Source organism: Garra rufa, chromosome 1, assembly GCF_049309525.1.
Source record: "Garra rufa chromosome 1, GarRuf1.0, whole genome shotgun sequence".
Lineage (NCBI taxonomy): Eukaryota > Metazoa > Chordata > Actinopteri > Cypriniformes > Cyprinidae > Garra > Garra rufa.
In genome coordinates this window covers 42,006,999-42,034,420 of record NC_133361.1, presented here as the reverse complement: position 1 = coordinate 42,034,420, position 27,422 = coordinate 42,006,999, and the positions used below count along the sequence as shown (strand labels likewise).

General features: G+C 37.0%; 2 protein-coding genes and 2 non-coding genes across 5 annotated transcripts; all 4 read right to left on the bottom strand.

Moving 5' to 3' along the window:
- Positions 1-1,277: 1,277 nt before the first annotated feature.
- On the bottom strand, positions 1,278-5,197 carry rpl3 (ribosomal protein L3). The gene is made up of 9 exons (XM_073832435.1): positions 5,153-5,197; positions 3,933-4,125; positions 3,551-3,719; positions 3,077-3,212; positions 2,648-2,834; positions 2,277-2,437; positions 2,086-2,187; positions 1,785-2,000; positions 1,278-1,397 (listed from the first exon to the last, which is right to left on the bottom strand). Exons 1-9 carry the CDS (start codon positions 5,153-5,155, stop codon positions 1,353-1,355), a joined length of 1,212 nt encoding a protein of 403 aa, XP_073688536.1. The 5' UTR covers positions 5,156-5,197; the 3' UTR covers positions 1,278-1,352.
- On the bottom strand, positions 1,479-1,615 carry LOC141291756 (small nucleolar RNA SNORA54). The gene has a single exon (XR_012340380.1). It is a non-coding gene; the product is annotated as a small nucleolar RNA SNORA54 (small nucleolar RNA).
- Positions 2,504-2,600, bottom strand: LOC141291778 (small nucleolar RNA U83B). The gene has a single exon (XR_012340382.1). It is a non-coding gene; the product is annotated as a small nucleolar RNA U83B (small nucleolar RNA).
- Positions 5,198-6,953: 1,756 nt separating the features above from the next.
- slc25a39 (solute carrier family 25 member 39) lies at positions 6,954-26,471 on the bottom strand. 2 transcript variants are annotated; one of them, XM_073832433.1, is made up of 12 exons: positions 26,362-26,471; positions 23,825-23,934; positions 22,206-22,265; positions 19,612-19,662; positions 17,676-17,785; positions 17,520-17,587; positions 16,345-16,469; positions 13,375-13,548; positions 13,178-13,287; positions 12,245-12,326; positions 11,968-12,048; positions 6,954-8,377 (listed from the first exon to the last, which is right to left on the bottom strand). In XM_073832433.1, the coding sequence occupies exons 2-12, from the start codon at positions 23,919-23,921 to the stop codon at positions 8,259-8,261; spliced, it is 1,077 nt and encodes a 358-aa protein (XP_073688534.1). In that variant the 5' UTR covers positions 23,922-23,934; positions 26,362-26,471; the 3' UTR covers positions 6,954-8,258. The 2 variants fall into 2 exon arrangements, with proteins under 2 accessions (XP_073688534.1, XP_073688533.1); XM_073832432.1 differs by having other exon boundaries at positions 6,955-8,377; positions 11,968-12,051.
- Positions 26,472-27,422: the final 951 nt, after the last annotated feature.

The following is a 27,422-nucleotide window of genomic DNA, read 5'->3' as shown; positions in this document are numbered from 1 at the left end:
AGTTGATGCTGACAACTTAAAGAGATAGTTTGCTAAAAAGTGAAATTTCTGTCATTAATTACTCACCCTCATGTCGTTCCAAACCTGAGACCTTCGTTCATCTGCGCAATACAAATTAAAATATTTTGATGAAATTCGAGAGCTTTCTGACCCTGCATAGACAGCAAGGGTCCTATCATGGTCAAGGCACAAAAATATAGAACACTGTTAAAACGGTCCATGTGACACCAGGGGCCAATTGTTCAAAAGTAATCTGATCAGATTTTAGCCATCACATTTGGCCAAATACTGAAAATTGGTCATTTAAAAGAAAATAAGGATTCTGAATTCAGATTAGATCACAAAATCCAATCTTGGTTTTGATCTGGATTAAATCCTGTTTGTTCAAAAGGTTTTAGTAAGATTAGGGTAATTGATTAAATTCCAGCAGATGGGTGGATTTCAGGAACAAAAAAAGTAATAAAACTGGCCCAAAAAAAAAATACAACATTTTAACATAACTCCACAAAAGCGGTCAATATCTAACAAAAATATATTTAGCTTAAAGTATTTTTAAATCACTGATTGGCACAATCATCAGAGATGTACTAGTCTGAAGTAGTTGTGTGTAAATGCAATGCAAAATACAAAACATTGCCACTGTCCCCATCTCTTTTTTTCCATCACAATGTCCCTTGATAAAGTGTGCATCTAGATCTGGGTGATCCAAACATTTTGCTTTGAAAAACCAGCACAAAAGTGAAAGACAATTTCCATTTTTTGGTGAACTAAGGTTGTACAACACCTTGACAAAGTTCAGAACTTGCATTGTAGATTTGAGGTGCACTATTGCCACAAGTTACTGTTCCTGCATACTTAAATTAGTGATAACACCCATTTAGGAGGCTTTGTCAATATATAGAACATTTGAAGCAGATCAAAAGCCATCAAAGTTGCCCTAAATCAAAACCACTTTACCTTTGGTTCACTGGATTAGGATTTGTAATATAGTGCAGCAAACTTAGTCATCCCTCTGAGGGTAACCGTTAAAGTTAAACTTAATACAAGCAACCCCACAGAGCTTGTTCATGTTGGATACACTTAAAGTTAAAAATATTTGACTGAAATAGAAATGACCCAGCAAAAGTCCAAACAACTGGAAGGGATAAACTAATTATTTACATATAAAAAGTCCCACACCAGGGATGGACACATTACAAAGGTTGAGAACCACTGCAATAAACCAAATGGACCAGCCATTTGGAAGTGTAGCAAAATTAAAACGCGTTACATCAAGCTCATTTTGTGGATTTTTATTAAACAACTCTGCAGTACTGCATGACAACACCAGACAGAGCAGGGGCAGAGAGCACTTATGACATCTCCTCCTTGGCAAGGCGGTCTTTCTTGAGGGGTCCCTGTTGAAAGATGACAAGATTTGTTACCACCTGATTTAGCTCAAAATAAACTTCAATACATAAAGACATCCATTAGTGGCATCATGTCATCAGAGAGTGAACAGGGAGAAAGCACAAGAAAGGCACCACTCCCCTGCCTCACTGAGCTTTTTAATCTTGCACTGGAATGGAACCAAATTATCAGACTGACAGACTGAAACAGGTTACGAACAGTGCACTGATCTGCAGAGGATCATAGGCGAGGCGGCAGCTAGGTGTGGCACTTGTAAACTTAAAGAGCAGCATCTGCCTGACATTTTTGGGCCCAGTCTGATTGCGGGTTCTCAGGTCACAGAAGGGATAAAAGTACAGAGTAACCACTGGCTCTTCAAGTCGTAATGCACTCACCATGAAACTCTTCTTTTCCTCGATTGTCTGGAAACGTCCGTGACCGAACTTGGAGGTGGTGTCGATGAATTTGAGGTCGATCTTCTCCAGAGCACGACGGCTGGTCTGGACCAGAAGAGACTTGCGCAGGGTCAAAACCCTCTTCTTGGTTCCAACCACACAGCCCTTCAGCATGATGAAGTCATTGGTCACCTCACCATAGTGCACAAAGCCACCCTAATGCAGAACATGTTAGTTTAAAAACTTGAGACTGTACACCAAGTAACTGAAAACCACACAAGGTAAACATTTGCACACTCACCAGGGGGTTGATGCTCTTGTTGGACAGATCGTATTCAGTAGAGGCGTTGCCCTTGATCACTTTACCATCCTTGGTGTGATAGCCCACACCAATCTTGTAGATCTAAAAAACAAAACATCATGAGAAACAAGACTCAAGATGAAAGGAATGTGTAAAAATCAATCTTACATGGTTAAACCTGGACGCCTCACCTTCTTGTTGACCTCAGTGCGGTGGTGGTAGCCCTTCTGACCGGCACGAGCCACAGAGAAAGCCACACGGGCAGGATGCCAGGCTCCAATACAGGCCACCTTACGCAGACCACGATGGGTCTTACGGGGCAGCTTCTTTGTGTGCCAGCGGCTCGTCACACCTACAGAAACAGTTCTTGGATTAGACGGTGCTTTTAGAAGCTCATTTGCTTAAAACAAAGGCTAAGTGTGCTGTCAGAAGGAAGGCAGCATGGAAGTTTCCTCATGCGTTTCGGGCGCCATGCCTGACGCGATTAATCCACGTTTTTCATCATTACATGCACAATGCTTGAAGGTTATAGGAGCAGACAGAACAAAAGCAAACCACCTACCCTTGTATCCGTGACCTTTGGTAACACCGATAACGTCAATCATCTCATCCTGACCAAAGACGTTAGCGATGGGAACGGGCTGTTCAAGCTTCTCCCGGGCCCAGTCAATCTTATCAGCGATGGAGCCTCCATTCAGCTGGATCTCCATCAAGTGAGACTTCTTCTGTCTGAGGGGCAGCAGACGCATCTACAGAAAGAGGACGGTTAGTAAAAATGTCATTTGTATGTATTAGAAATAAGTCATTCAATTAAGATTTATCCACCTTATTTTTCCCCCGTAAGCACATGCAAAGCCATTTGTAAATTTAATGTGACTTCCAAAACAGCGCATTTTGAAATGGCTTGATATTGCAAACTGGTGTCGTACCACATTTTAACGCATAAACTTTAATATGAACATGGATACAGCACAAATTCTTTTAGGCTCACCTGTGTGTGGGCAATGATGCGAACGACCTGGCAGTACTTCTTCATGGAGGCAAAGTCTTTCTCCAGCTGCTTCTTGCCCTCTTCATCTTGCCACCTCTTGCAGTACTTGGTAAAGGCCTTCTTCTTGGACTTGTACCTGAACGTGGCACAGAGAAAGGTTGGCACACAGTTCCTTCATAGCCCAGAGGGCCAGTGGAAGGAGACTGGGCACGGCTGTTTGCCAGTCCTCATGGTGAAGGGGAGGCGTCGACAGCACTAGGTCATTTCGGCTCATGGCACGGCTTCTAAGGAGCCCTTTTCACCGGCCAGAGGAGCCTGGAGCTCATCAGGGCACTGGGCACCTGAGCGGAGCTGCACCGTACCAATATATTAGACTGGCTCAGAAAAACACGATTGTGTTCAATCTGGCCAGCAACTTTAAGCTCCAGATTAAACACGTAACTAGAACCAGAAGCTATCAAAACCAATCCTCACCAGTTTTTGTAGAAGCGACGCTTGCACTCGTCACTAATGTGCTCAGCGAAGATGGTCTTGAAAGAGCGCAGGCCACGAGGGGTCATGACGTATCCAACAACACCCACTACAATCATGGGAGGAGTCTCCACAACGGTCACTGCCTCAACCACCTCCTTTTTGTTGACCTCTGTTAGAAGCAAGAAGCTTAAATTAAGTAAACACCAGAATGCAGATTTAGAATCAGGATTGATTTATTTGGAACTGCGCTCAGAACTCGACATTCAGCAAGGGCTTATGGCCCAAATATGTCCGCCCGTCGAGAATATCATCACTGGCAGACACTAAAACCCAAGTAGATTTCAACATGCAACAGAATCTAAAGGCTTTAAGTTGAACTTACTTGAGCCAGGTCTGTCGACCTCACGGACGATGTGGGTCATGCCAGCCTTGTAGCCAAGGAAAGCAGTCAGGTGAACAGGCTTGCTGGAATCATCTTTAGGGAAACTCTTCACCTTGCCACGATGACGCTTGCACCTCTTGCGGGGCAGGAAGCCCAGAGAGCCGTGGCGTGGGGCCGAAAATTTACGGTGAGACTACACAGAGAAGAAAATCCACAGTCAAAATCTGACTTTGGTAACAATGTAACATTAATGGTTGAAGAGAAATTGATAACACCTTACAATAAAGGTTCATTAGTTAACATGACCTAAGAATAAGCAACACTTCTACAGCACTTAATATCAGTTAGTTTGTCTTTAGAATTTAAGAGTGCACTATTTAAAAAAATAATAATAATAATAATATATATATATATATATATATAGTTGTTTATTAACAATAGTTAGTGCATAGTGAACATTAAAGGACCATTTTTAACGAACATTAATAGTGTAATAAACGCATTGTTCGTTCATGTTAATACATTAACAATAAGTAAAGTAACTTGTTAAAATTAGTGTTACTTAAACTTGCTGTCCTCACATTTTTACCTGTAAAAACTTCGTAACTTAAATTTAATTCCTAACAGAACAAGGATCTCACGGACGAACGAAAAACACCAAGCCATTAACGTTACTCCAGTCTTTAAAGCGCAACTTAAGTTTTATCAATGACACGTAAATTGTTTTCTTTCATAAGAGTCGTAGGTAACCTAAACGACTTAAATTTTACATTTAACGGGTCACCACGTGGGAATAGACATTATGGCCGCCATACCGGACAGCCTGAGAAACTACAGACTGGCCTTTTACTTGGACACCTCACTTGCTAGGCCTTGAAAAGAAGCGCAGAAAGATCATGCATCATGAAAATAAGATAGCCATAAACATAATTAGACAACCAGAATGGTTCGCAATCCCTCACTTTCATATTTACGCTTTCTAAAACGTATTTAAATTGCTTATCTGTGTAAATATTTCAAAGCTGAACAGAACGCTGCCATTTTCCCCTACGGTCAATCAGACACCATGTGCAAAATAACTCAGGTCCTGCGTTTGCAACATATAACCACTGCAAAACATTCGTTTAACATCTATGTATACTATACAGAACAGGATGAGTTTAAAATCAGATGGATGGCTTTGATTCAGAATGGATTGTAAAGCAGACGCAAGAACTCACCATTTTGTCCCCGGTCCGATTGAAAGAGAACGTCTGAACGGCGGCGCTTCTTTTTATAGCACGATGTGCGCTCGACGCGTGTGCGTCACTGCATACGTCACTCGCACGTTACGATCCTCTAGTGGCGTCGCCCTCTATCGGGCGAGTAATGCACTGTTCTCCACATGTAACACACGTTAAATCTGAAATGTTTCACTTGCTGTGAATATTCATTCTGTTTTCAGATTAAAAGTGTAAAACACTTGTTTTGTAAACCCAAAATATGCAACTAAGTAAGTTGTTTTAGTTGGGGTGAGTGGGGCACAAACTAACGCGGGGTTTAGTTGTAACACACGTGGTTTACATATTTCCACATTGTTATGCTACCATAACAAAATTTACGGTATTTACTAGTTGCCCTATCGACTACATAGAGAAAAAAATGGGCCAAAATTCAAAAATCCTTTGAAGATATCGCTGAACAATTATTTTACCATAGCAAAGTAAATGTCTGGCTAAAGTAAAATTTTCATCGTGTGTAGTATTCATTTAAAATGAGACAAATATTCTGTTTTTTTAATCTCCAATCTACTTATCAGTTCAATTATTTTGTAATGCTTCGCAAAGTAGTAGACACTACATAGATTTAAATTCACAGATGGGGAACGTTGTAAAACTGCTTTACAGTCTGCCCCGCTTTGCTATTCGATGTGTTTTAATGAGAAACCACTATAAACAAGTAAAGACACTCACTGACAGTCAGTGTTTAATGTTTAGAAATGATTTCAAGAAATGTAAAGCATTTTGACTTGGTTTTGTATCTCCTGTTTTGTGAGAGCTGTGGAGTCTGAACCTTTTTACAGTCTATGGTCTGAACGTGTTTCATCTATTTGCCCACATTGTTTTGAACTAGACATTAGAGTGTTTTAAACTCGCATATTTTGCTGATTATTGCTGCTAAAAAATAGTCAGTTATTGTCATGTTTTGGCCTGTACTAATCGGTCGGACCAGGAAAAACATTTGAGTATTATAGACTGCCAAAAGTTATAACAAATCAAGAATAGTGAAAAAAACTGAGGAACAAAAGGAGTTCGTGGTTGGCCAAACTGAACCAGGATTAGGGAATAAATCTTGACAAATTTCATGTTTGTCTTATAATTTCCGGTCAGGTAGGTATTAGGTAATATATTAGGCTAATATCTTAATTAATATTGCTCATACATATACTTATCAACTATTTCCTTACCAGGTTTCCTGCTTACTATGTCATTCATATATGATTTCCACACATTTCCGTGGTTTAGACAGCATAAATTAGCAGAACAACCCATGCTACATCCAAGTATGGCCAATATGGCCGTGCATCCGGGTAAATTACCAAATTGTGACCTAAATGCAAACCCTATTTTCTTTTCTGAATGTCTATGTCTAAATATGTTTTTTTCATCTATTTTCCCATGTTGTGGATGTGTTTTCCAATCAGGGCCGTCCCAAGCATGATTGCAATGTGCTCTCTGCCAAACTCCAAAATTACATTATTTTATTTGAAAAAGTTATTTTAGTTTGTATATTTTGTTTACTAGATCATATAAAATTTTAAGCTGTCATATGGTCATGTTACAACATGCCCCTAAGTTGTTACAATTTACCCCACCTGTATAAAATAAATACACTGTAATTATAAAAAAGTGATTTCCAGAAACTGAGAAAGTCGAAAACAACAGAGAATCAGTAAATAATATGCAAGGTAAAATAGGTCATAAAATGTACACCACCAAACCAAGAATAAGAAATATGCATGCTGACGTTTGTAAAGTATTTATTTAAATGTTTCTTACTTTCAAGTGTGCTATAAAATATGTATAAACAAATTAAATCACACACATGTAATCATATTTTTAAAAAAAACAAGCAAACAAACAAAAAAAAAACTACCAAGTTTACTTCCACCAAAATTAAAATTTGATCATTTTTTCACCCTCATGATGGTCCAGCCCTGCATGTATGTCTGTCTAGGGTGTAACACAAAAGAAAAAGTTCAGCAGAATGCCCAGACTTTTTGTTCTTTCCATACAATGAAAGTGGATAGGGACCAGTGATAGCTGTGGTCACATTCACTCTCATGATATAGAAACACTCATTTAGTCATTCTGCCAGAGAACTCCTGTTGTGACACATAAAAAAGCATATTCAGTTATACTTTGTCTCACATTCACTCAGAAATGCAATCCACAACTAATTTATGTAGTATGCTACATGCATTGTGCAGTAATGCACATTAAGTTGTCTTCAAATTGAACTTCTAAGATGAAGAGTTTTTTTTTAAAGGTCTTTTATTAAATAAAATCTGAGAACTGTCTGATCATTTCAAGTCAGCAGTAAGTTTTACAGCAGTTTATATCTGAACTAAATGCAGTGAACAGGTGTAGCTAACAGGACAAGACCAAAGACCCATCCACTACACACTAGAACAATACTTTACTAAAAAAACAAAAACAAAAGGTTCATTACATTCTCAATGCATGGAACAAAACTTAAAAAAAAATGCTCTTGTGGCTTTTCCCGAGTCCAGGGCCCATAAAAAGGACAAGTCTTATACTATAGGAGAATTAAATATTTTGCAAACAATTAAAACAATAATTATTTTTGATTTTTTTTTTCCTGCTGAAAATGAAGACAGTACAGTTCAATATTCGGTCTGAGGATTCTTCCACATGAACAGCAGAGGGCAGCACTGTGTCTTTAATGAAAGGGACTCAAGTCATGCTTTGCAGATACAACAACCTAGATGCCACATTCAGCGGCAGCCATTTCAATAAGTGGGGCATTATAGGGGAGGTAGTGTTTCTGCCAGCATGCTTTGGTATTGTTCCTTAAGGCATCACAGGGATTGTGGGGAAACTGTGCATTTACTGATGCATCGTAACCATAAGTCCTTCATCTCAGATGCAAAGGTAGTGGTTCAAGTCTCACAGCTTTTGAGTCCCTGTGCCAGTCAGTAGGCACATCGCCCAGCAATTAAAGTTTTTTTCAGAGAACTAACTCAACGCTTGGCTAAGGTCATCAGTGTTTGCAGTAGTTGGCAAGGAAGAGGCATCCTGGACCAACTTGGTCCTCTTGCTCATCTCACAGTCCACATCTCGCCTGATTCAGATTGCGTTCTTGAAAGAAAGTCTTCCCGAACTCATAAGTGCTGATCATGACTGCACAGGCCGGTGCAACTTTGATCACTCTTGGAAGAAAACCTTAACAAAAAAAAAAAACAAAGCTGTTAATTAAATGTGTACAACATTATCACTGACTGTTTAAACAATACAAAACATTTAAACGGGACATGAATTGATTAATCAAAATTTTCTTTGATGTTTTGACACGTAAGAGGTCATTGTACTATAAAAACATCCTGTGAGTTTCAGAGCTCAGTCCAACAACAGCTTTTATTGAAACAAGGCCAGAAAGCACCTCACTTTAGATTGTCACATATTATGTAAGGCCTCGATCAGAGCATTTTTTGCAGTGAGAGGTGCCTTTTTAAATTGTTTTCTATTGTTTTCAAAAATGCCATGCTTCACTCTGAAACTTGTAGCACATATACAGTCAAAGGTTAACATATACCTTGCAGAATCTGCAAAATGTAAATTATTTTACCAAAATAAGAGGGATCATACAAAATCCATGTTATTTTCTATTTAGTACTGACCTGAATAAGATGTTTCACATAAAATATGTTTATATATAGTCCACAAGAGAAAATAATAGTTGAATTTATAAAAATGACCCTGTTCAAAAGTTTAGATACACTTGATTCTTAATGTTGTTGTTACCTGAATGATCCACAGCTGTGTTTTTTTGTTTAGTGATAGTTGTTCATGAGTCCCTCTTTTGTCCTGAACAGTTAAACCGCCTGCTGTTCTTCAGAAAAATCCTTCGGGTACCACAAATTCTTTGGTTTTTCAGAATTTGTGTGTATTTGAACACTTTCCAACAATGACTGTATGATTTTGAGATCCATCTTTTCAAACTGAGGACAACTGTGGGACTCTATTACAGAAGATTCAAACAATCACTGATGCTCCAGAAGGAAACACAATGCATTAAGAGCTGAGGGTGAAAACATTTGAACAGAATGAAGATATATATCTAAATATCATATATTTTCATTTAGTTCTGCCCTTCAGAGGCTACAGAAGATACTTAAATGTTTCCCAAAAGGCAAAATAAGTTACATTTACCCTGATCTTCAAATTCAAAAGTTTTCACCCCCTGGCTCTTAATGCATTGTGTTTCTTTCTGAAGCATCAGTAAGTGTTTGAACCTTCTGTAATAGTTGCATATGAGTCCCTCAGTGTAAAAATATGGATCTCAAAATAATACAGATGCTGTTGGAAAGGGTTCAAATACAAAACAAATGCTGAAAAACCAAAGATTTTGTGGGACCTGAAGGATTTTTCTGAAGAACAGTGGACAGTTTAACTGTTCAGGACAAACAAGGGACTCATGAACAACTATCACTAAACAAAAAAAACCCCAGCTGTGGTTCATTCAGGTAACACAGTATTAAGAATCAAGAATCTTTTGAACGGGGTCAATTTTATAAATTTAAGTACTAAACAGTTGCAATCAAAATTATTCAACCCCCTTGACCTGCAAGACATTTTGCTGCAGAGAACACAATTTTGTGAAAACAATTCAACAAAGGCATCAGTACACTATTAGAGAAAGTTTATTCATACACATTTGAGTAATTTTGAGAATGTAAGTTGATGACTAATGAAAGAAAATTAAATTGGCTCTAAATGTTCATGTTCAAAATTATTCAACCCCCAAAAGTAAAATCTGGTGCAGAATCTTTTATTCTTTAAAACTAGCAATAAACACTGCTTGAAAGTGTTTAGAAGCTTCTGTCACCTCTCTACTGCAATCTTGGCCCATTCCTCGCCTGAAAAAGCTTTTAGACCACTGATAATATTTAGTTTCACATTGCTACTGCTTTCTTCAAATTCAACTAAATATTTTCAATGAGAATTAAATCTGGAGACTGAACAGGCCACTCAAGAACATTCTGTGACTGATCCCTGAACCAAGCTTAACCCTTGTGCATTGTTTCAATTTACAACCTTTCGTTATGTTTCGTGGCTGTTTTCAGCCACGAAACATAACGAAAGGGTAGTAAATTTGCCCACAGTGAACTGTTGAGTTTTTGAAAAATTTCAAAGCATTTTCCCAAAATATGTATCAAAATAAGATTAGTCACCAAAAATCATTCCATTTGCTTTATCAGAGAAAAAGTTGTGGCCAAATTAAGACTCAACAGCACCCCTCAGTGGACGAAAACGTCCCTAACAACACATAAGGGTTAAGTCGATTTGGATGTTAACTTTGGGATGACTGTCCTGCAGGAAAGACAATTGATTAATAGCTTCAGCCTTTGCACCAAAGGCATCACAATTCTTGTAAAAATGTCCTGATACTTCAAAGAATCCAGGATGTCCTTCATACAGTCATGTTTTCCACTTCCTGCTAAAGTAAAACAACCCCATAACAGGACTGATCCACCTCAATGTTTGACGATGGAGATGGTGTTCTTCTGCTTACAAGTTTTGCCTTTTTTGCACCAGACATACCGCTGATCCATGGGTCCAAAAAGTTTCAGTTTGGTCACATCACTCCAAAAAACATTCTTCCAGCACTCCACAGGTCTATCCAGGTCAATTTTAGGATGTTCAAGTCGGTCTTTTTGTTCTTCTTGGTCAAGAGTGGTATTCGGCAAGATGCCACAACATGAAGGCCATACTTGTCTAGTGTTCATCTTGTGCTCTGCATTGAAATGTTTTTCCTCCTTTCGTTGGGTCATCTTGCAAGTCTTTGGCTGTACATTGCAGGTTTTTCTCAGTTGCTCTGATCAAACATTTTATGATATTGTGTTTTTTTGTTCAACACCCTCAAAGGTTTTCTGGTACAACACACTTTAAACTAAAGAATAATGCTGCCAGCTGTGTCTCTAGGAACTTTTAAATGTCTTGAAAATCTTCATACAGCCTTAGACTTTATAATATAATAAAACTATTTCTTCTCTATAGCTTTTGTGAGAGCTCTGTTGACTTTACCATATTTGCTACTCAACTTCAGCACATGCATGTACTAACTGTATGTATGTGTAACAGCTCAAGCTCATTCTGTTTTTAAATAGTGTTTCTGAAGGCTTTATTGTGTTTTAAGACAATTTTGTTCCCCACCATAAAAATAACTGACTAAAAAACAGCAATGTTGAACAGGGGTTGAATAATTTTGAACATGAACATTTAGAGCCAATTTAATTTTCTTTCATTAGTCATCAACTTACATTCTCAAAATTACTTAAATGTGTATGAATAAACTTTCTCTAATAGTGTACTGATGCCTTTGTTGAATTGTTTTCACAAAATTTTGTTCTCTGCAGCAAAATGTCTTGCAGGTCAAGGGGGTTGAATAATTTTGATTGCAACTGTATGTAATCATCTTTTATATGAATTATCTTATTCAGGTCAGTACAAAAAAAAAAAACAACAACATGCATTTTCTATGACCCCTTTTATTTCATTGAATTAATTAACATTTTGCAGATTCTGCATGGTGTATGTAAACTTTTGACCTCAACTGTATTTACTGAAATAGCAGCCTGTGCGATTTGGAGATGACAATAAGCCATTTCACAATATTGATTTTATTTCAAAATATCGTGCATCCCTATTCCTGACGGTCAAACTGGCCTCTTTTAACTAATGTCATTCTCTAATTTGGCTAGTGAAGTTATATAACTACTCTGACATCAGTATCACTAGATATTAGAGCCTACCTGCAAATAAACCCCTGTATCCCATGTCAATCCAGATATTCCTCATCATGTTCCACGTGGAGGATGGTTTCTTCACAGAGACTGCTGCGAAAGGTAAAAAGGTCATGAAATTTGAAGCCTGATAAATGTAATTAAATCTAGCTTAAGTAATTAGCTCCGAACTGTTTTTAAAAGTGAGCCGTCTCACCTAATGACATCATATGCCACTTAACATGCAGGTTGTGTTACTGCACTCTTTCTAATGTGTTAACAGGTGAAACTACAGAAGCTGCTTTACCTCCAAGAGCTTCCATTTCTCCCAACTGGATTTGCCTGCGTGTTTTCACCACATCAAACGGCAGGGTCAGAATTGCAGCAATCTGTGTCAAAAAAAATTATATTATGATAAGACAGGGTGGTATGATTGACATTAATTTTTTTTAATAATACTGTAATTCAACCAGGTTTAAAACTAGATTTAAAATGACTGTAATAACATGCATAATGTCATATAAAAAATATTTCAAATAAATGCTGTTGATTTGAATTTTCTATTCATCAAAAGACAAATATGTATCAGTTTCCACAAAAATATTAACAAATATTAATTTCGACATTGATAATACATATAAATGTTTCTTGAACAGCAAATCAGCATATTAGAATGATTTCAGAAGGATCATGTGACACTGAAGACGGGAGTAATGATGCTGAAAATTCAGCTTTTCATCACAGGAATAAATTACATTTTACAATATATTCAAATAGAAAACAGTTAATTTAGATTGTAGTAATATTTGACAATATTACTATTTTTACTAAATAAATCAATGATCAAAAAAATAGTGAGCAGAAGAAAAAAAATTTAATCACAAATCAATTCTATTTTTTACTGCAAAACCAATACAGTTAAATAATGTAGTAACATTAGGTATTTAGTAAGAAGAAAGAATATAGAAAAACTATCTTCACCATTAATTAGATTCAAATCAAAATCCAGTTTCATTCATGTCCTACATTCATGTGAATCAAAATCAACATTTGTTCTCTCAACATTGTAATTCAGTCAGGCCAGAAAAGGTATCACTCTTTTTTTCTCACCGTAGCATTATGTAATCATTCATAAACTCCTCTATATTAATTTACAGCCATCGAGGTTCCTTATTTTAATGCGTCACTTTAAATAAAGTGAAAGTCGTCAATCATATCTGGATTTTGAGAGTATACTCACAGCTCCTGAGATGGCCCCTGCTGTAAAACTAATGGTGAACGAAGTTTGTGGTGCACTGTACCGCTCACACAGCTGTGCCTTCACTAGCTCATAGTTAAACCAGTACAGGGCTGAGGGGGGAAAACAAATTGTCAAACATTGCATCTGGGGGACATCAGTTCACCATCATACTGCCAGAAAGTGTACAGGTCACTGACCGGAAAAGGGCACGTCCCTCAGGACAGTGGGTCCCCAGCCTCTCCAGAGAGATGACCAGCCGTCCTGAGCCACAGCCGAGCGGATACACACCATTAGCTCGCTGTACGGTAGCTTGCGGGACTGCATCTTAGTCCGAACTAACTCCAGAGGGCTGATCACAGACACTGCTCCCACTGAGCAACACAGAGAGAGACGTCAATAACTTGACAACAGAGATCACACCACAGCAGCAACGATCGAACAGAACACCGGGAAAACAAAACTAGGGATGCACCGATAGTAACATTATTTTTTTTTTTCTTTTGTCAAATACATTTACAAAAACATTTAAATTAATCATTTTAAATACAGTGCTTTGCTAAAATATTCATTCATTTTCACGTATTGTTATGTTACTGCCTTGTGTTAAACTGCTTTGAATTACTTTTTTCCACATCAATCTACACTCCATTCACCATAATGGCACAACAAAACAGAATTGGTCACAACTTTGTTAATTTATTAAAAAATAAAAAAGCTAAAATACATACATTGCGCATAAGCATTCATACTCAGTATTTAGCTGAAGCACCTTGAAAGCCTAAGGTCTTCTTAGGTATGGTGCATCAGCATTTGGCAATTATCTGTCATTCTTCTCACATCTTTACCTCTCAAGTCTGAGGGTTTGAATGCTCTGGATTAGGTTTTCATGAAAGCTCTCTCAATATTTTGGTACATTAAGCTTTTCTTCTACTCTGACGAGTCCCTCAGTCCCTGCTGCTAAAAAACAGCCCATCAGCATGAGGCTACTACCAGCACACTTTACTGTTGAGTCTGGCTTCCTTCATCATGCTTTGAATTGCCACACTGCCATAATGCCCAGATCGGTGGACCATTGCAGTGATTTTTGTTCTTCTATACTGCCCTACAAAGCAAAAAGGCAGTAATTACGCCGAGTGCAGAACTGAGAAAAATGACTTTAAAGTTATCCTGTCATCCAGCCTGTTATCCAATGTATGTAAATAAAACCGTCCCGTGAGGATGCCGCGAAATCACACACATTTGAGATGAGATATTTTGTCACATAACAAAGGATGCCTTGAATGCCATGAAAATGACAATAACTCATTTTTGACCAAAAATGCAGTTACTGCCTTTTTGCTTTGTAGGGCAGTATAGGTGTCTCCCATTCCCACATATGATCATGGAGCTTAACTAGACTGACCATCAGGTTCTTGTTCACCACTCTAACCAAGGAACTTCTCCATCAATTGGAGTTCGATGTTTGGCCAGGAGGCCAGCTCTAGGAAGAGTCCTGGTTGTTTCAAACTTTTTTCATTAAGGGTAATGGAGACAACATGCTACTGCTACTGTGAACCTTTAATGCGGCAGATTTGTTTCTGAACTTATCCCCAGATGTGTGGCTTCATCCAATCCTGTTTCTGAGCTCTACAGAAAGTTTTTTTTTTTTTTTTTTATCTCAGGGCTCGGTTTTTGCTCTGATATGCATCTTTTAGCTGTTGGACCATTTATTAAGAGATGTGTGCCTTTACAATTCATACCCATTCAATTGAATTTGCCACAGGTTAACTTCACTCAATGTGTAGTAACATTTACTAGCAATATGAATGCTACTGAGCTACATTTCAGCTGTCCCAGATAAGGGTAGGAATACTTATGCAAAGGGATCATTTCAGTTTTTTCTTTTAATTAAATTTGCAAAAATGTTAAAAACCTGTTTTTGCTTTGCCATTATGGTGTATGGAGTGTAGATTGATGTAGGGAAAAAAAGTAATTTAAAGCAGTTTAAGTTAAGGCAGCAACAACAAAATGTGAATGAAGAGGTATGAATACTTTCGCAAAGTACTGTGCTAGTAGGAAATTTAGGCATCGCAATATTATAATGTACATTTTGACATTTGCAGATTATAGTTGTATACACTAACGTTTAGTAAGAATTTTCTTGAAAGTAAAACTTTTATTCAGCAAGGATTAAATTGTGACAGTAAAGACATGACTAATGTTACAAAAGACTTGTAAATGTTGTTCTTTTGAACTTTCTATCCAAAGAATATTGAAAAAAAAGTATTGAACTGCGTTTTCACACAACCTAATCAGCATATTTGAAAGATTTCTGAAGGATCATGATTAAAATTTGGCATCACAGGAATAAATTACATATGAAAATATATTAAAATAGAAAACAGTTATTTTAAAAATGTAATAAATGTGCATTATTTTTTACTATATTTTTATCAAATAATGCAGCCTTGGTGATCGTTACAGATAGTACATGTAATGTAACTAACAAGAAGGCGAAAGATTGCTCCGAATACAACAAGACACTTTGCATTGCCTTCCTTCTGATCTCAACACTAGGAAAGAGTGGATGAGCTTTATATTTAACTTTATTTTAAGTTTCAGACTGCATCAGTGAGAACTTGGTCCTTTGTTCGCTTCATTTTACAACAGATTCGTTTACAAACAAGCCCCAATTTGAAGGGATTTTCAGAAAGATTAAAACTAAAAGACGATGCTGTGCCGACTATATGTAACAAGTATGAAAAATGTGATTTGTACACAGTATCAAATCGTTTTCTATGAAGGATAGATGCTGTCAAACAAACACAACTGTTAGCCAACACCTATTCAAACAAAGCGTTCAGATGAGGGAGGTCAAAACAGAACAGAAAATAGCCTATTACTTTTAAATTATGTTTTTTTTTTATTGTGTAAGAATCTGGATAACATTATAAGCGGACCTCAGAGAAAAGTACAAAACAATAAAACAAGGCACTGAAGGCAGTTCATGACCACTTTAAATTTAAAACCTCTAATAACCAATACAGTACTGATGTATTGTGCTGTTTTCCACAGTTATGTTTATGGACTAACATAATATTATTACAAGATCTTCATAATACACAGTAAAATACTGCAGTTTTGTAAACAATGCTTGGATGAGACAGGAGGGACAAGTAAATACTCACATCTTGCTAACCCTCCTGCTATGAGGGGGATATGGTCCCCCTGATAGCCCATGCCGTAACGCAGGAAGTCTCGCAGCTGGTCGTAACATGTGAAATAGATGACTGTGGCAGGAACAGCCATCACCCTTCAAACACAAACAAACCAGTGAGCATTCAACTGAAATTAACTCATCCATTAATTACAAATGTGTCTCATTTTAAAGATTCATGTTTGTTTCTATTTGTTGGTTTGCCAAGCCATGTGCTCAAGTGAACCAACCCCCCAAAAAAGGTTAATTACAATGAACTTGACCCAGACGGTCAATCATTAACATGTTATTTACTCATACACAAAGTCAAAGGGTCATTTGCTTGCACAGCGTCTCCTGCATAGCTATTCGGTAAACAGCAGGATTACTGTGGTTTTATTTTCAAATATGGACCCTATATGCAGCAGTTCTTTTAATGGATCACTTCAATACACTCGAGTCATCTGTCTGAATCAGTCTACAGAAACGGACTTATTCATTGATCTACAAGTCATTACTTTGAACAAAACGCAACACAAGTCAAATGTTTAGTGCAGTAAGATTTGTGTTTTTTAAAGAAGACATTTGATCTAAAGTACAGCAAAAACAGTAACATTTTGAAATATTTTTCATTTTGTTTCCTGTGATTTCAAAGCTGAATTTTTAGCATCATTACTTCAGTGCAGTGTCACATGATCCTTCAGAAATCATTCTAATATTCTGATTTATTATTATTATTGTTGAAAACAGCCGAGTAGAATTTCAAAAGAACAGCATTTATCTGAAATAGAAATCTTTTGTAACATTATAAATGTCTTTATCACCACTTATGATCAATTTAAACATTCTTGCTAATCCTGAAAAAAACAAAATCAGCATACTAGAATGATTTCTGAAGGATCATGTGACACTGAAGACTGAAGTAATGATGCTGAAAATGTAGCTTTGATAACAGGATTAAATTACATTTTACAATAAATTTAAAAAGAAATAGTCCAATATTACTGCTTTTGCTGTATTTTGGATCAAATTAATGCAGGCTTAGTGAGCAACAATTTAAATCTTACTGTTCAAAAACTTTTGACAGGTAGCGTTATATACACACAAAAAAGACTACATCTGATAGCACATGTTTTTATGTAACTGGAATTATGACACTGGACTTACAGTGTGGGAGGAAGTCCACTCCACAAAGACCTGAGCCCCTCATTTCGAGTGATCTTCACAAATGCATCCTGACAAACAAAATGTGAATTAATCATGAGTTTGTGTAATTGTAAAAACTTGGAAGCACAGTTTGGAAAGATGCGAATAAATTCTCACCACGGTCCCGCTGAAGTGGGTAGGGGTTTTGTACCAGCTGGAGCAGCTTGACATATTCTGACACACGTAGATGTGGTCCATCAACCCGTTACAATAGAGGAAGCATTTCCCTAAAAAGGCGACAAAATACAGTTATTATTTGTAATACTTTTGTGAATATATTACCAATGGCCACAAGTATCCTAATTACTAATAAGTGAATGCAGTGATCTATCATGGAAAAAAAGGTTTGAAAGTTCTTTGTGAACTTTTGTTTTCAATTTCAAAACATTTTTATTTTTGCAATTGATTGTGGTAGCATTTTAAATTGCGACTTGCTAAAAGAGAACAACTGTACGCTACACATGCTTTAAAGTGAGTTAAAGTCAGCATGAAATGACAAATTCATCCATTTTCTAAATACATATTATTCTGATTTTATATTGATATTGATCTGTGAATAACTCATCCATTCATGTGTGCCTTTTTTAACACAAATGATCATAACTCGATCTTTCAGCAGACTTCTTTTTGGTGATGTATGCCAGATTCTTCATTAGCTATGTTTCCATCACCATTTTTACACACATTTTGAAGTATCGCATCACTATCGAGTGATGGAAATGTTGCATTTAGAATAAAAATCCTATAATTTGCAGCAAAAAATTCGCTTGAGGGGGTTTTTGACTTGTGCGAAAAAGGGTTATTTGAATTGGATTGGATTGACTTTATTAATCCCACACTGGGGCAATTAATGCGAATAATGGGAGATGGAAACACATTTGCCGAATAAACTCCTCCATACGCATCAAAAATCATGTGACTTTGTGCTACTGGAAGGCAAACCTGACTATCCAACAGACCAATCTCATTCCACAGCATCTGAGATGTTGTTATGGTCAAAGAAAAAATGCCCAAACATAAAATGTATAATTGCTTCCATGAACTCTCTTACACGACTCCGTTCCCAAACAGCACGCATCCACCTCCGAAAGCAAAAATCGCATTTATTGTTTCATTTACTCGCTCTGAGGCGCAAGTAATGTATTATATATGAAAATTATTATATTCAGTGGCTTCTTCTACTTTATTAGTGATATATAGTGCCAGTTTATCAGGAAGTGACGATTTTGTTCTCTTTGACTCGTTGGATGGAAATGGAGCTTAATTGCAAATGTTTTATTTTGCGCATAAGATAAATTCGTAATTTTGAAAATCGGCTAATGGTTTAGTCCACTTAAACCATGTCCCTTTCTTGCAATCAGCTGGCAAGCTTGCATTCAGATCTGCCTCCATCCAATCAACAACCAATGAATAGGTGTTAAATAGTCACTGCTGTACATTTCTGATAATCTGTTTCACTCAAATCTGTTTCACACTGCCACAATATGGTTACAAAAATAAACCAAAAGGAAAAGAGACAAATCGTCTATGTGGTGTGCAACTTTAATTGTCTTTGATTGTTGTGTTTACATACCTAGATTACATCAACCACGTGCTTTGACATTGGGGCTTCCAAGAAAAAGCCTTTTCCAATTTGAAAGGATTTTGCGATTAGGGCTTAGATAAGAAGCTCTATAAATATTAGCGACCATGGCAATGACCATGCCGTGAAAGTTGTACCTTCCTACTATTCCTGGACATTACATAAGACAGGTTCAAGGTATGTCTACCTGGCATGGGTTTTAGTTTGTCCTAATGAGTTCTGTTAATGGTCAACTGATATAAACATGCGGAATAAACATTTATACACAGCAGAGCAGACGTCTGAAATATATTTACGGAATGCACATTTGTCATGTTTGTTTGCAACGTGACCTGGCGTGTGATTTAGCTGTTTTCCAAAATGTGTGTTCGTAATTCTTTGAGTAGTTAGTGAGCGTTAGTAAAGCGAGCTGCTCGGCTTTGGGAGGAGACCATGAGCACAGATGACAGTTCATGCGGTACACATACTCACATTTTGAAGGGCGGATGACCCTAGCCCAGGGCATTGACTCTGATGCCATGGCTACAAGAGAGAGAGAGAGAGAGAATAACAGCTCATAGGCCTCATGCTGTTTTGCATTTGCTATGTGCACTGTGTTTGCAAAAGCAAGTTATTAGACAATACACTACTGTTAAAACGTTTGGGGTCAGTACACTTTATGTTAAAAAAAAAATAAACGACTGAGAAATGAAGCAAGGATGCATTAAACTGATCAAAAGTTATAATATGACCATAAATGTTTTTTCAGCACCAAATCAGCATATCATGTTGAATGATTTCTGAAGGACAATGTGACTCTGAAGCTTTGCCATCACAAAAATGAATTACATAAAAAAGCAAATACTTTAAACTGTAAAAATCTTTCACAATATTACGGTTTTGTTCAATTTGATCAAATGAATGCAGCCTTGGTGAGATATCTTTCAAACACATTAAAAAATCTTAATCTTAACGTTAGTGTAGCTTCATTTTTGCTGGTATTTAAAGGGATAGTTCACCCAAAAATGAAAATTTTATGTTTATTTGCTTACCCCCAGGGCATCCAAGATGTAGGTGACTTTGTTTCTTCAGCAGAACACAAATGAAGATTTTTAACTCAAAGAGGTGCAGTTTGTCAGTCATATAATGGCAGTGGATGGGCACCAAACCTTTAAAAGTAAAACAAAACATGCACAGACAAATCCAAATTACACCCTGCGGCTCGCGACGATACATTGATGTCCTAGGACACGAAATGATCGGTTTTTACGAGAAACTGAACAGTATTTACATAATTTTTTTATCTTTGATACACAGCAACATCCATCTGTTCTGAGCACGTGCTCATCATCCGGCTAGTGACATGTGTACATGCTCTGGCGTGGTATATGCAAACGACATAAGGGGATATCGGTGAAAAGTCCCGGATGAATCTGCGCAAGCAAACGTAATCTTTTATCTTTAAATCGGTTTGAACATTCAGGATAAGCGCAAGTAATTACCATTTTGAATAGCCGCTATACCCACAATCTCTGTGCACTGTGTAAACAATGAGTGTCGTATAATGCCCAACAAAGGCAAAGTGCAGTAACCCACCAACACTGAAACTGAGAAAAATGCCTTTAAAGTTATTACATCATATATGGTATTAGTTAGGATTTTGTAGTTACTGCAATTTTGACACTCTCGTTTCTCTGAAACTGGACAAAATTGAAACAGGAGACTTTGCCACAAGACAAAACAGTTGTCACAAAGCCCATTTTAAGCCTTAACTCAATTTTGACCAAATGTGTAGTTACTGCGCTTTGCCATTGGAGGGCAGTATACATGTGACAGATCGCTTCCGGCGTTTGCGTATTCTACGCCAGAGCGCATACACGTGTAACGAGCCGGATGATGAGCTCGGGCTCAGGAGAGATGGACGTGGCTGTGTATCAAAGGTAAAAAATTATTTAAATACTGTTCAGTTTCTCACAAAAACCGATCGTTTCGTGTCTTAGGACATCAATGTGTCGCCACAAGCCGCAGGATGTAATTTGGATTTGTCTGTGCATGTTTTGTTTTACTTTTAAAGGTCTGGTGCCCATCCACTCCCATTATTTGGCTGACATACTGCACCTCTTTGAGTTAAAAATCTTCGTTTGAGTTCTGCTGAAGAAACAAAGTCACCTACATCTTGGATGCCCTGGGGGTAAGCAGAGAAACTTCAAATTTTTATTTTTGGGTGAACTATCCCTTTAAGCTGAAATAAGTCAAATAATTTTATTCCATATTAAAATGTAAGTCAATGTCCAGTAAACATTTAAAGGGATAATTTACCCAAAAATAAAACAGTCATTAGTTACTCACCCTCATGTCATTCTAAACCCCTAAGAATTTCATTCATCCTCAGAACACAAATTAAGATATTTTTGATGAAATCCAAGAGTTTTCTGGACCTGCATAGACATCAACACAACTGACAAGTTTAAGGCCCAGAAAGGTAGTAAGGACATTGTTAAAATAGACCATGTGACATTTTTGAGTACAAAAAGTATTCTTTTAGCTTCATAACATTACAGTTGAACCACTGATATCACATGGACTATTTTATTGATGTCCTCACTACCTTTCTGGGCCTTGAACGCACACTGCTGTCTATGCAGGGTCAGAAAGCTCTAAGATTTCATCAAAAGATCTTAATTTGTGTACCAAAGATGAACAAAGGTCTTAGGGTTTGGAACGACATGATGGTGAGTAATTAATGACAGAACTTTCATTATTGGGTGAACTATCCATTTAAAAAGTCCAGTGCTATTAAAACTTTGCTTTGTTTAGATCATCACTGACCCAACATAGCAACACTGATACAAAAAGTGGTGTAAGTTTAGGGCAAAACTCAGTCTAGCAAGCAATTGCAGGCAAGAGTGTTTTTAATAAACCTGTTTAGAGTCACTATTTTTGCTGTTCTAAGTGTTAATGCTAGTAGCACAGAAATCATTCACTTCAGCTTTAAGACACACATTTCAGTTAAACTGGCATGACTTGATGCTGTTGAACTGGTCGGTCATTTTATCTGTGAAAACTGAAGAGTTGAAGATCTGTACCTTTATAGAGGGGAGTTTGCTGGGATTGAAGTCTGATCTTCACTACATCCAATGGTGTGACTGCAGGGAGAGAAATAAAGAAAGAGAAAAAGTACAAATTTGTCTTAATTTAAATAAAAGTTAGTTACTTTACGAACAAAATATTATCATTCCTGCATTCAGTATCATTTAAACGTTTGGGTTCAGTAAGTTTTTTTTTCTACCCAATTTCAAGGCATCCTAGTTGTATATGGCTTTCTTCTTTCAGAAGGATCCAAGCAGTGGGTGGGTGTTTTTGTTCAACAGTCCAAAAGAAGTCTAATATAACGCATCTATCCATAATATAACAACACATAAATAATACAATAAATAAATAAAGGCCTCCTCTAGCAAACTGATGCGTTTTTGTAGGAAAAATACCCATATTTTAAATGTTAACAGTTTTCTCTAGCTCGAGCTAACTGTCGTATGCGCAAGTCATTCTGAGTGGATGAGAGAGCAAAATGAGGATTTGTATATAAAAATGTCAGAGGATTTTGATATAAGCCAAGAGGAGACTAGTTTTCCTTTGCTAAAATATGGAAACTTTGCTTCCTTTACTCATGTAAACAAACATTGGTTCATCCACCCGAAACGGAACTAGAAAAAACTGTTTGTGACATTTTAAATATGAATATTTTACTTACAAAAACACATCAATTCGCTACAGGAGGTCTTTATTAACCCCCCGGAGCCATGTGAGGTAGGGCTGTGCGATATTGAAGAAAAATACCTTGTTAAATAATGCAATATTCAATATGCAATACTTTATTGCTTTAAATGTGCAAAATCAGTTTAAATTATATTTTAAAATGCTTAGAAATTAAAATTAATTTTTTTTTTAAATTTTACACATTTTTTCATTCTTTCTTGGAAAAGAAAGCATCACTCTTGAAAAAGAAAGCATCACTACAACTTCTAAAAGGGACCAGCAGTGTTTTAGCATTACATAAAAATTTATGTCACAAATCTAAAAATACTACTTCAACTTCAATGTAAACAAAGAAAAACAAAATGCATGCCACTTTTGTAATATATCAACGTAACGTTGCTTTCCGTTTATTAATTACATGAAGCACACTTTACTTCTTCAATACCACAGTAAAAACTTATTTTAGACTGTTGAACAAAAACACCCGCACACTGCCATTATAAAGCTTGGAACATTTTTTAATATAACTCCAACTGGATTTGTCTGAAAGAAGAAAGTCATATACACCTAGGATGCCTTGAGGGTAAATAAATATTGGGCTAATTTTCATTTTCGTGTGAACTATCCTTTTAATGCACCCTTGATGAATAAAAGTGTGTGTGTGTGTGTGTGTGTGTGTGTGTGTGTGTGTGTACCCATACATATACATACATACATACATACATGCATACATATATATATATATATATATATATATATATATATATATATATATAAACTGACTGATCCCATACTTAAAGGATAGTGCATGTGCATTAAATAGAATCAGGCACTTTAGAAATCCACACACACAACGAAAGAAAACATTACACTAAAAATAGACACTCAGAAAATGATATCACAAACTTTGACTGAATAGAGAATTGACTGTGCTGATTCTTTTCCTCACCAAAAAGAGATGTTAGTACAGCCCCAGTGCCAGACGCCAGCATCTGCTGCACGGGTGTAATAGCAGCCGAAGGCCTGACTGCAGGCCCTTCCCCCATCCTGCTGGCCCACCTGAGAAACACAACAGAGAGGGGTCTTCTGCATACATCAGCATAGACACAGATGTTCAGGTCATATTTATTTTCATGGTCCTGTTTAACTGCTAACCACCTTGATCCTCTGAATAACAATGTAATGTCATCTGCTACATTTATGCAAACAAGAATGCAGATAGGAAAAGAAAGCAACCGCTAGAGGCTGTGATGACCATAATGGCAAAGCACAGCATGCTGATATCTTATCTATTGAGCACACAGCTATGGGTGGGTCACTACACTACTCCTGGAGAAACCAGTGAACTGAGACACAATTGAGCATGAGACTTTGACTAACATTAAGAGTGCAACCTGGATGCATTCAGCATGCAATGTGTTCAGTTTCAAAGATTTGGGTAATTATGAGACTTTAAGGGTATAATAGGGGATAGTTCATTCAAAAAGGAAATTCCTGCCATAATTTGCTCACCCTCATGTTCCAAAACTGTTTGAATTTTGTCTGCTAAACATAAAAGATGACAAATAAACAGTTGACCTAAAACTGTTTGCTCATCAACATACTCCAAAATCTCTTCTTTTATGTTACTCAAAGTCATACACAAGTCATTTAGAAATAGCAGCATACAACTAGAGGGAAAACCCAAAATCCCTCATGCACTGGAGAATTTGAATCATTAGACTGGTATTAGCTTCTACAATACTGACAAGAATGCAAAAGCTGGTGCAAATCACAGCTTTAGGCTACTGACACAGAAAAGAAAATCCATATGCAACTAACTAAACGATCAACAGAGCAGATATTCTTTTGTGAGCACAATGTCAATCAAACATTGCCCTGATGAATTTATGAAGTACAGGAGGCTGCTGCTAATATGCCATCATAGATTTCTACTGCAATGCTGTAATTTTGATCTGTGCAAATATGTGACCCTGGACCACAAACCAGTCTTAAGTAGCAGGGGTATATCTATAGCAATAGCCAAAAATACATTGTATGGGTCAAAATAATCAATTTTTCTTTTATGCCAAAAATCATTAGGATATAATGTTCCATGAATATATATTTTTTTAATTTCCTACTGTAAATATATCAAAACTTATTTTTTTTAATTAGTAATATGCATTGCTAAGAACGACAAACTTAAAGGCAATTTTCTCAATATTTTTGCACCCTCAGATTCCAGATTTTCAAATAGTTGTATCTCGGCCAAATATTGTCATATCCTAACAGGTCCTAACATCTTATTTATTCAGCTTTCAAAAAATTGACCCTTATGACTGGTTTTGTGGTCCAGGGTCACATATTTCAATCTCATGTGTGTTATGACAGTCTAAAACAACAGTTGAAGTGCAATCCATCATCTCTACAGTAGCAAAACAAACCCCAAACGGCTCTTATCTCACTACTTCACATCCCTTCATTTAAAAAAAAAAAAAAAAACATCAAACACAACTAACACCCCTGGTGAAAAAAACAGCTAAAACCAGCCTAGGCTGGTTGGCTGGTTTTAGCTGGTCCACCAGCCTGGTTTTAGCTGGTCATAGCTGGTCGGCAGGCTGGTTTTAGAGGGGTTTTGGCCATTTTTCCAGCCTGGTCAGGCTGGAAAACCACCAGCTAAAACCAGCCTGACCAGGCTGGGAGACCAGCTGAAACCAGCTACTTCCAGCTTAAAACCAGCTTAAACCAGCTAATACCAGCAAACCAACCTAGGCTGGTTTTAGCTGTTTTTTTCAGCAGGGACATGATACAATACAGATAATACACCACATACATAAATAAAACAGGATTGTTGAGACTGACATTCGTTAAAAAAATTGTATAATATGTGACAAAGTGACAAATGTGTAGACCTTACTGAATCGTGACAACCTTAAGTTTGATTAATTCAGGCAATGCCTTTTTCAATGAATGTAGTAAAAGTTCCTTAATTTCTCATAATTTCCCCCCGTGTTTTCTAACCTAACGTTACATCATAATATTTTTAAGGGCTACAGAACATTTAAGGCATATTACTTTAAAAATAACAGGCCTGAACATGTTATGACTGCTATCTTTCAACGAAACACAACAGCTAAAGAAAAAAACGCGTCGTTAACTCAGAAAAAACACTAGTCGAGGAACTTCATATCATGGGTAGCTAAAATGTTGCCTGTCCAGAAAAACACAATAACTTACAACTGACCTGATTTCTAATACTGGTAACGTTACAAATAAAATGAAACGATTGTAGAACATCGTGATAATTAGATAACCCTCGATTACCTGTACGGTAACGACTCTACTTCATCAGTCCAGTTTCATGCACTGATCGCATTAAACGAAATGGCGCAGGATGGCACATTGTATACATAGCAGTGGTAGCATTGAATGCTTTAGAAGCTAATGGAGCAGAAAGGATAGGGTAATTAAAGAGTTATATGGCTGCTCATGCAGATAACTTACCTTTTGTCTAAACCCGAGGGGTTTCGTGCATTGGTTCGGTTCGTGTCATTCTGAAGTGAGACTCTCTCCACCGCCGCGCAGTCGGAGCATGTCTCAATGCGCACAGGCACAGCAGCTCAGCGGGTGTACATGAAAAACACACTGCGCCCCTCGCGGCCGATCTGCTGCCAAATACACCAACGGTTTAGGGATGTTTTTGTCACGAAGCGAGAAAAATGGGGCAAGTCGTGTCACGTTTTACTTAAGTTGTCCTCTAGGCAGTGAGAGCAGAGTTATGGAAGTGGGGAGAAGTACATTGAACGCACTTATGTATATTTCAGGATGCCTGCCGTCAACTGAAATTATAAGACAGCTACCACAGAGCCATTATGATATATATGACTTTCAAGAAAAGGGATTACATACGAAGTTACATAGTTTATTAATTAAACTAAGAACATAGATGATTTATAACCTATATTGGACTGTATAAACAAAAGCATTATTATGCATTCCAACAATTAAGGTTTCAGGGGGAATATGATATAGCTTTCTCCTTCAACTTTCCCCAAACATGAGGAAAATGACCAAACTGTGATTGATTGCTGCTTTAATACAGCATTTTGTTGGAAAATCCTTTCATTTTCTTTAAATGTTGTTTAAAGACATATCTCCCTCAGATTCTTATTAAATCTGGCACAGCACTTTAGGTTTTTCAAGGAGACCAATGCCATCCAAGACCAAGGTCATTGACCAAGGTCATCTAAATAGAGGTCTGGATAAAAACTACACAGTTTAATACACCAGAAATTCAAAATACAGTAATAGTATTCAACATCTGAAATGGATCAAAAGCGTTCCTCAAAGTTGTGCTAAGACAAGAATGGGTATTGTTTTGATTTAGGACAACTTTGATTAAAGGTTTTGAGCCACTTCAAATGTTGACTACTGTAAGTTTAAAATATATATTTAGACATGGAAACTTGCCTTTACAAAATTAATTTCACTTGTCATTTAGAAAAATGTCAAAGAACAAAATAGGGTTCCAAATATCTTCTTTTAAACTACGCCATGCTGGTTTC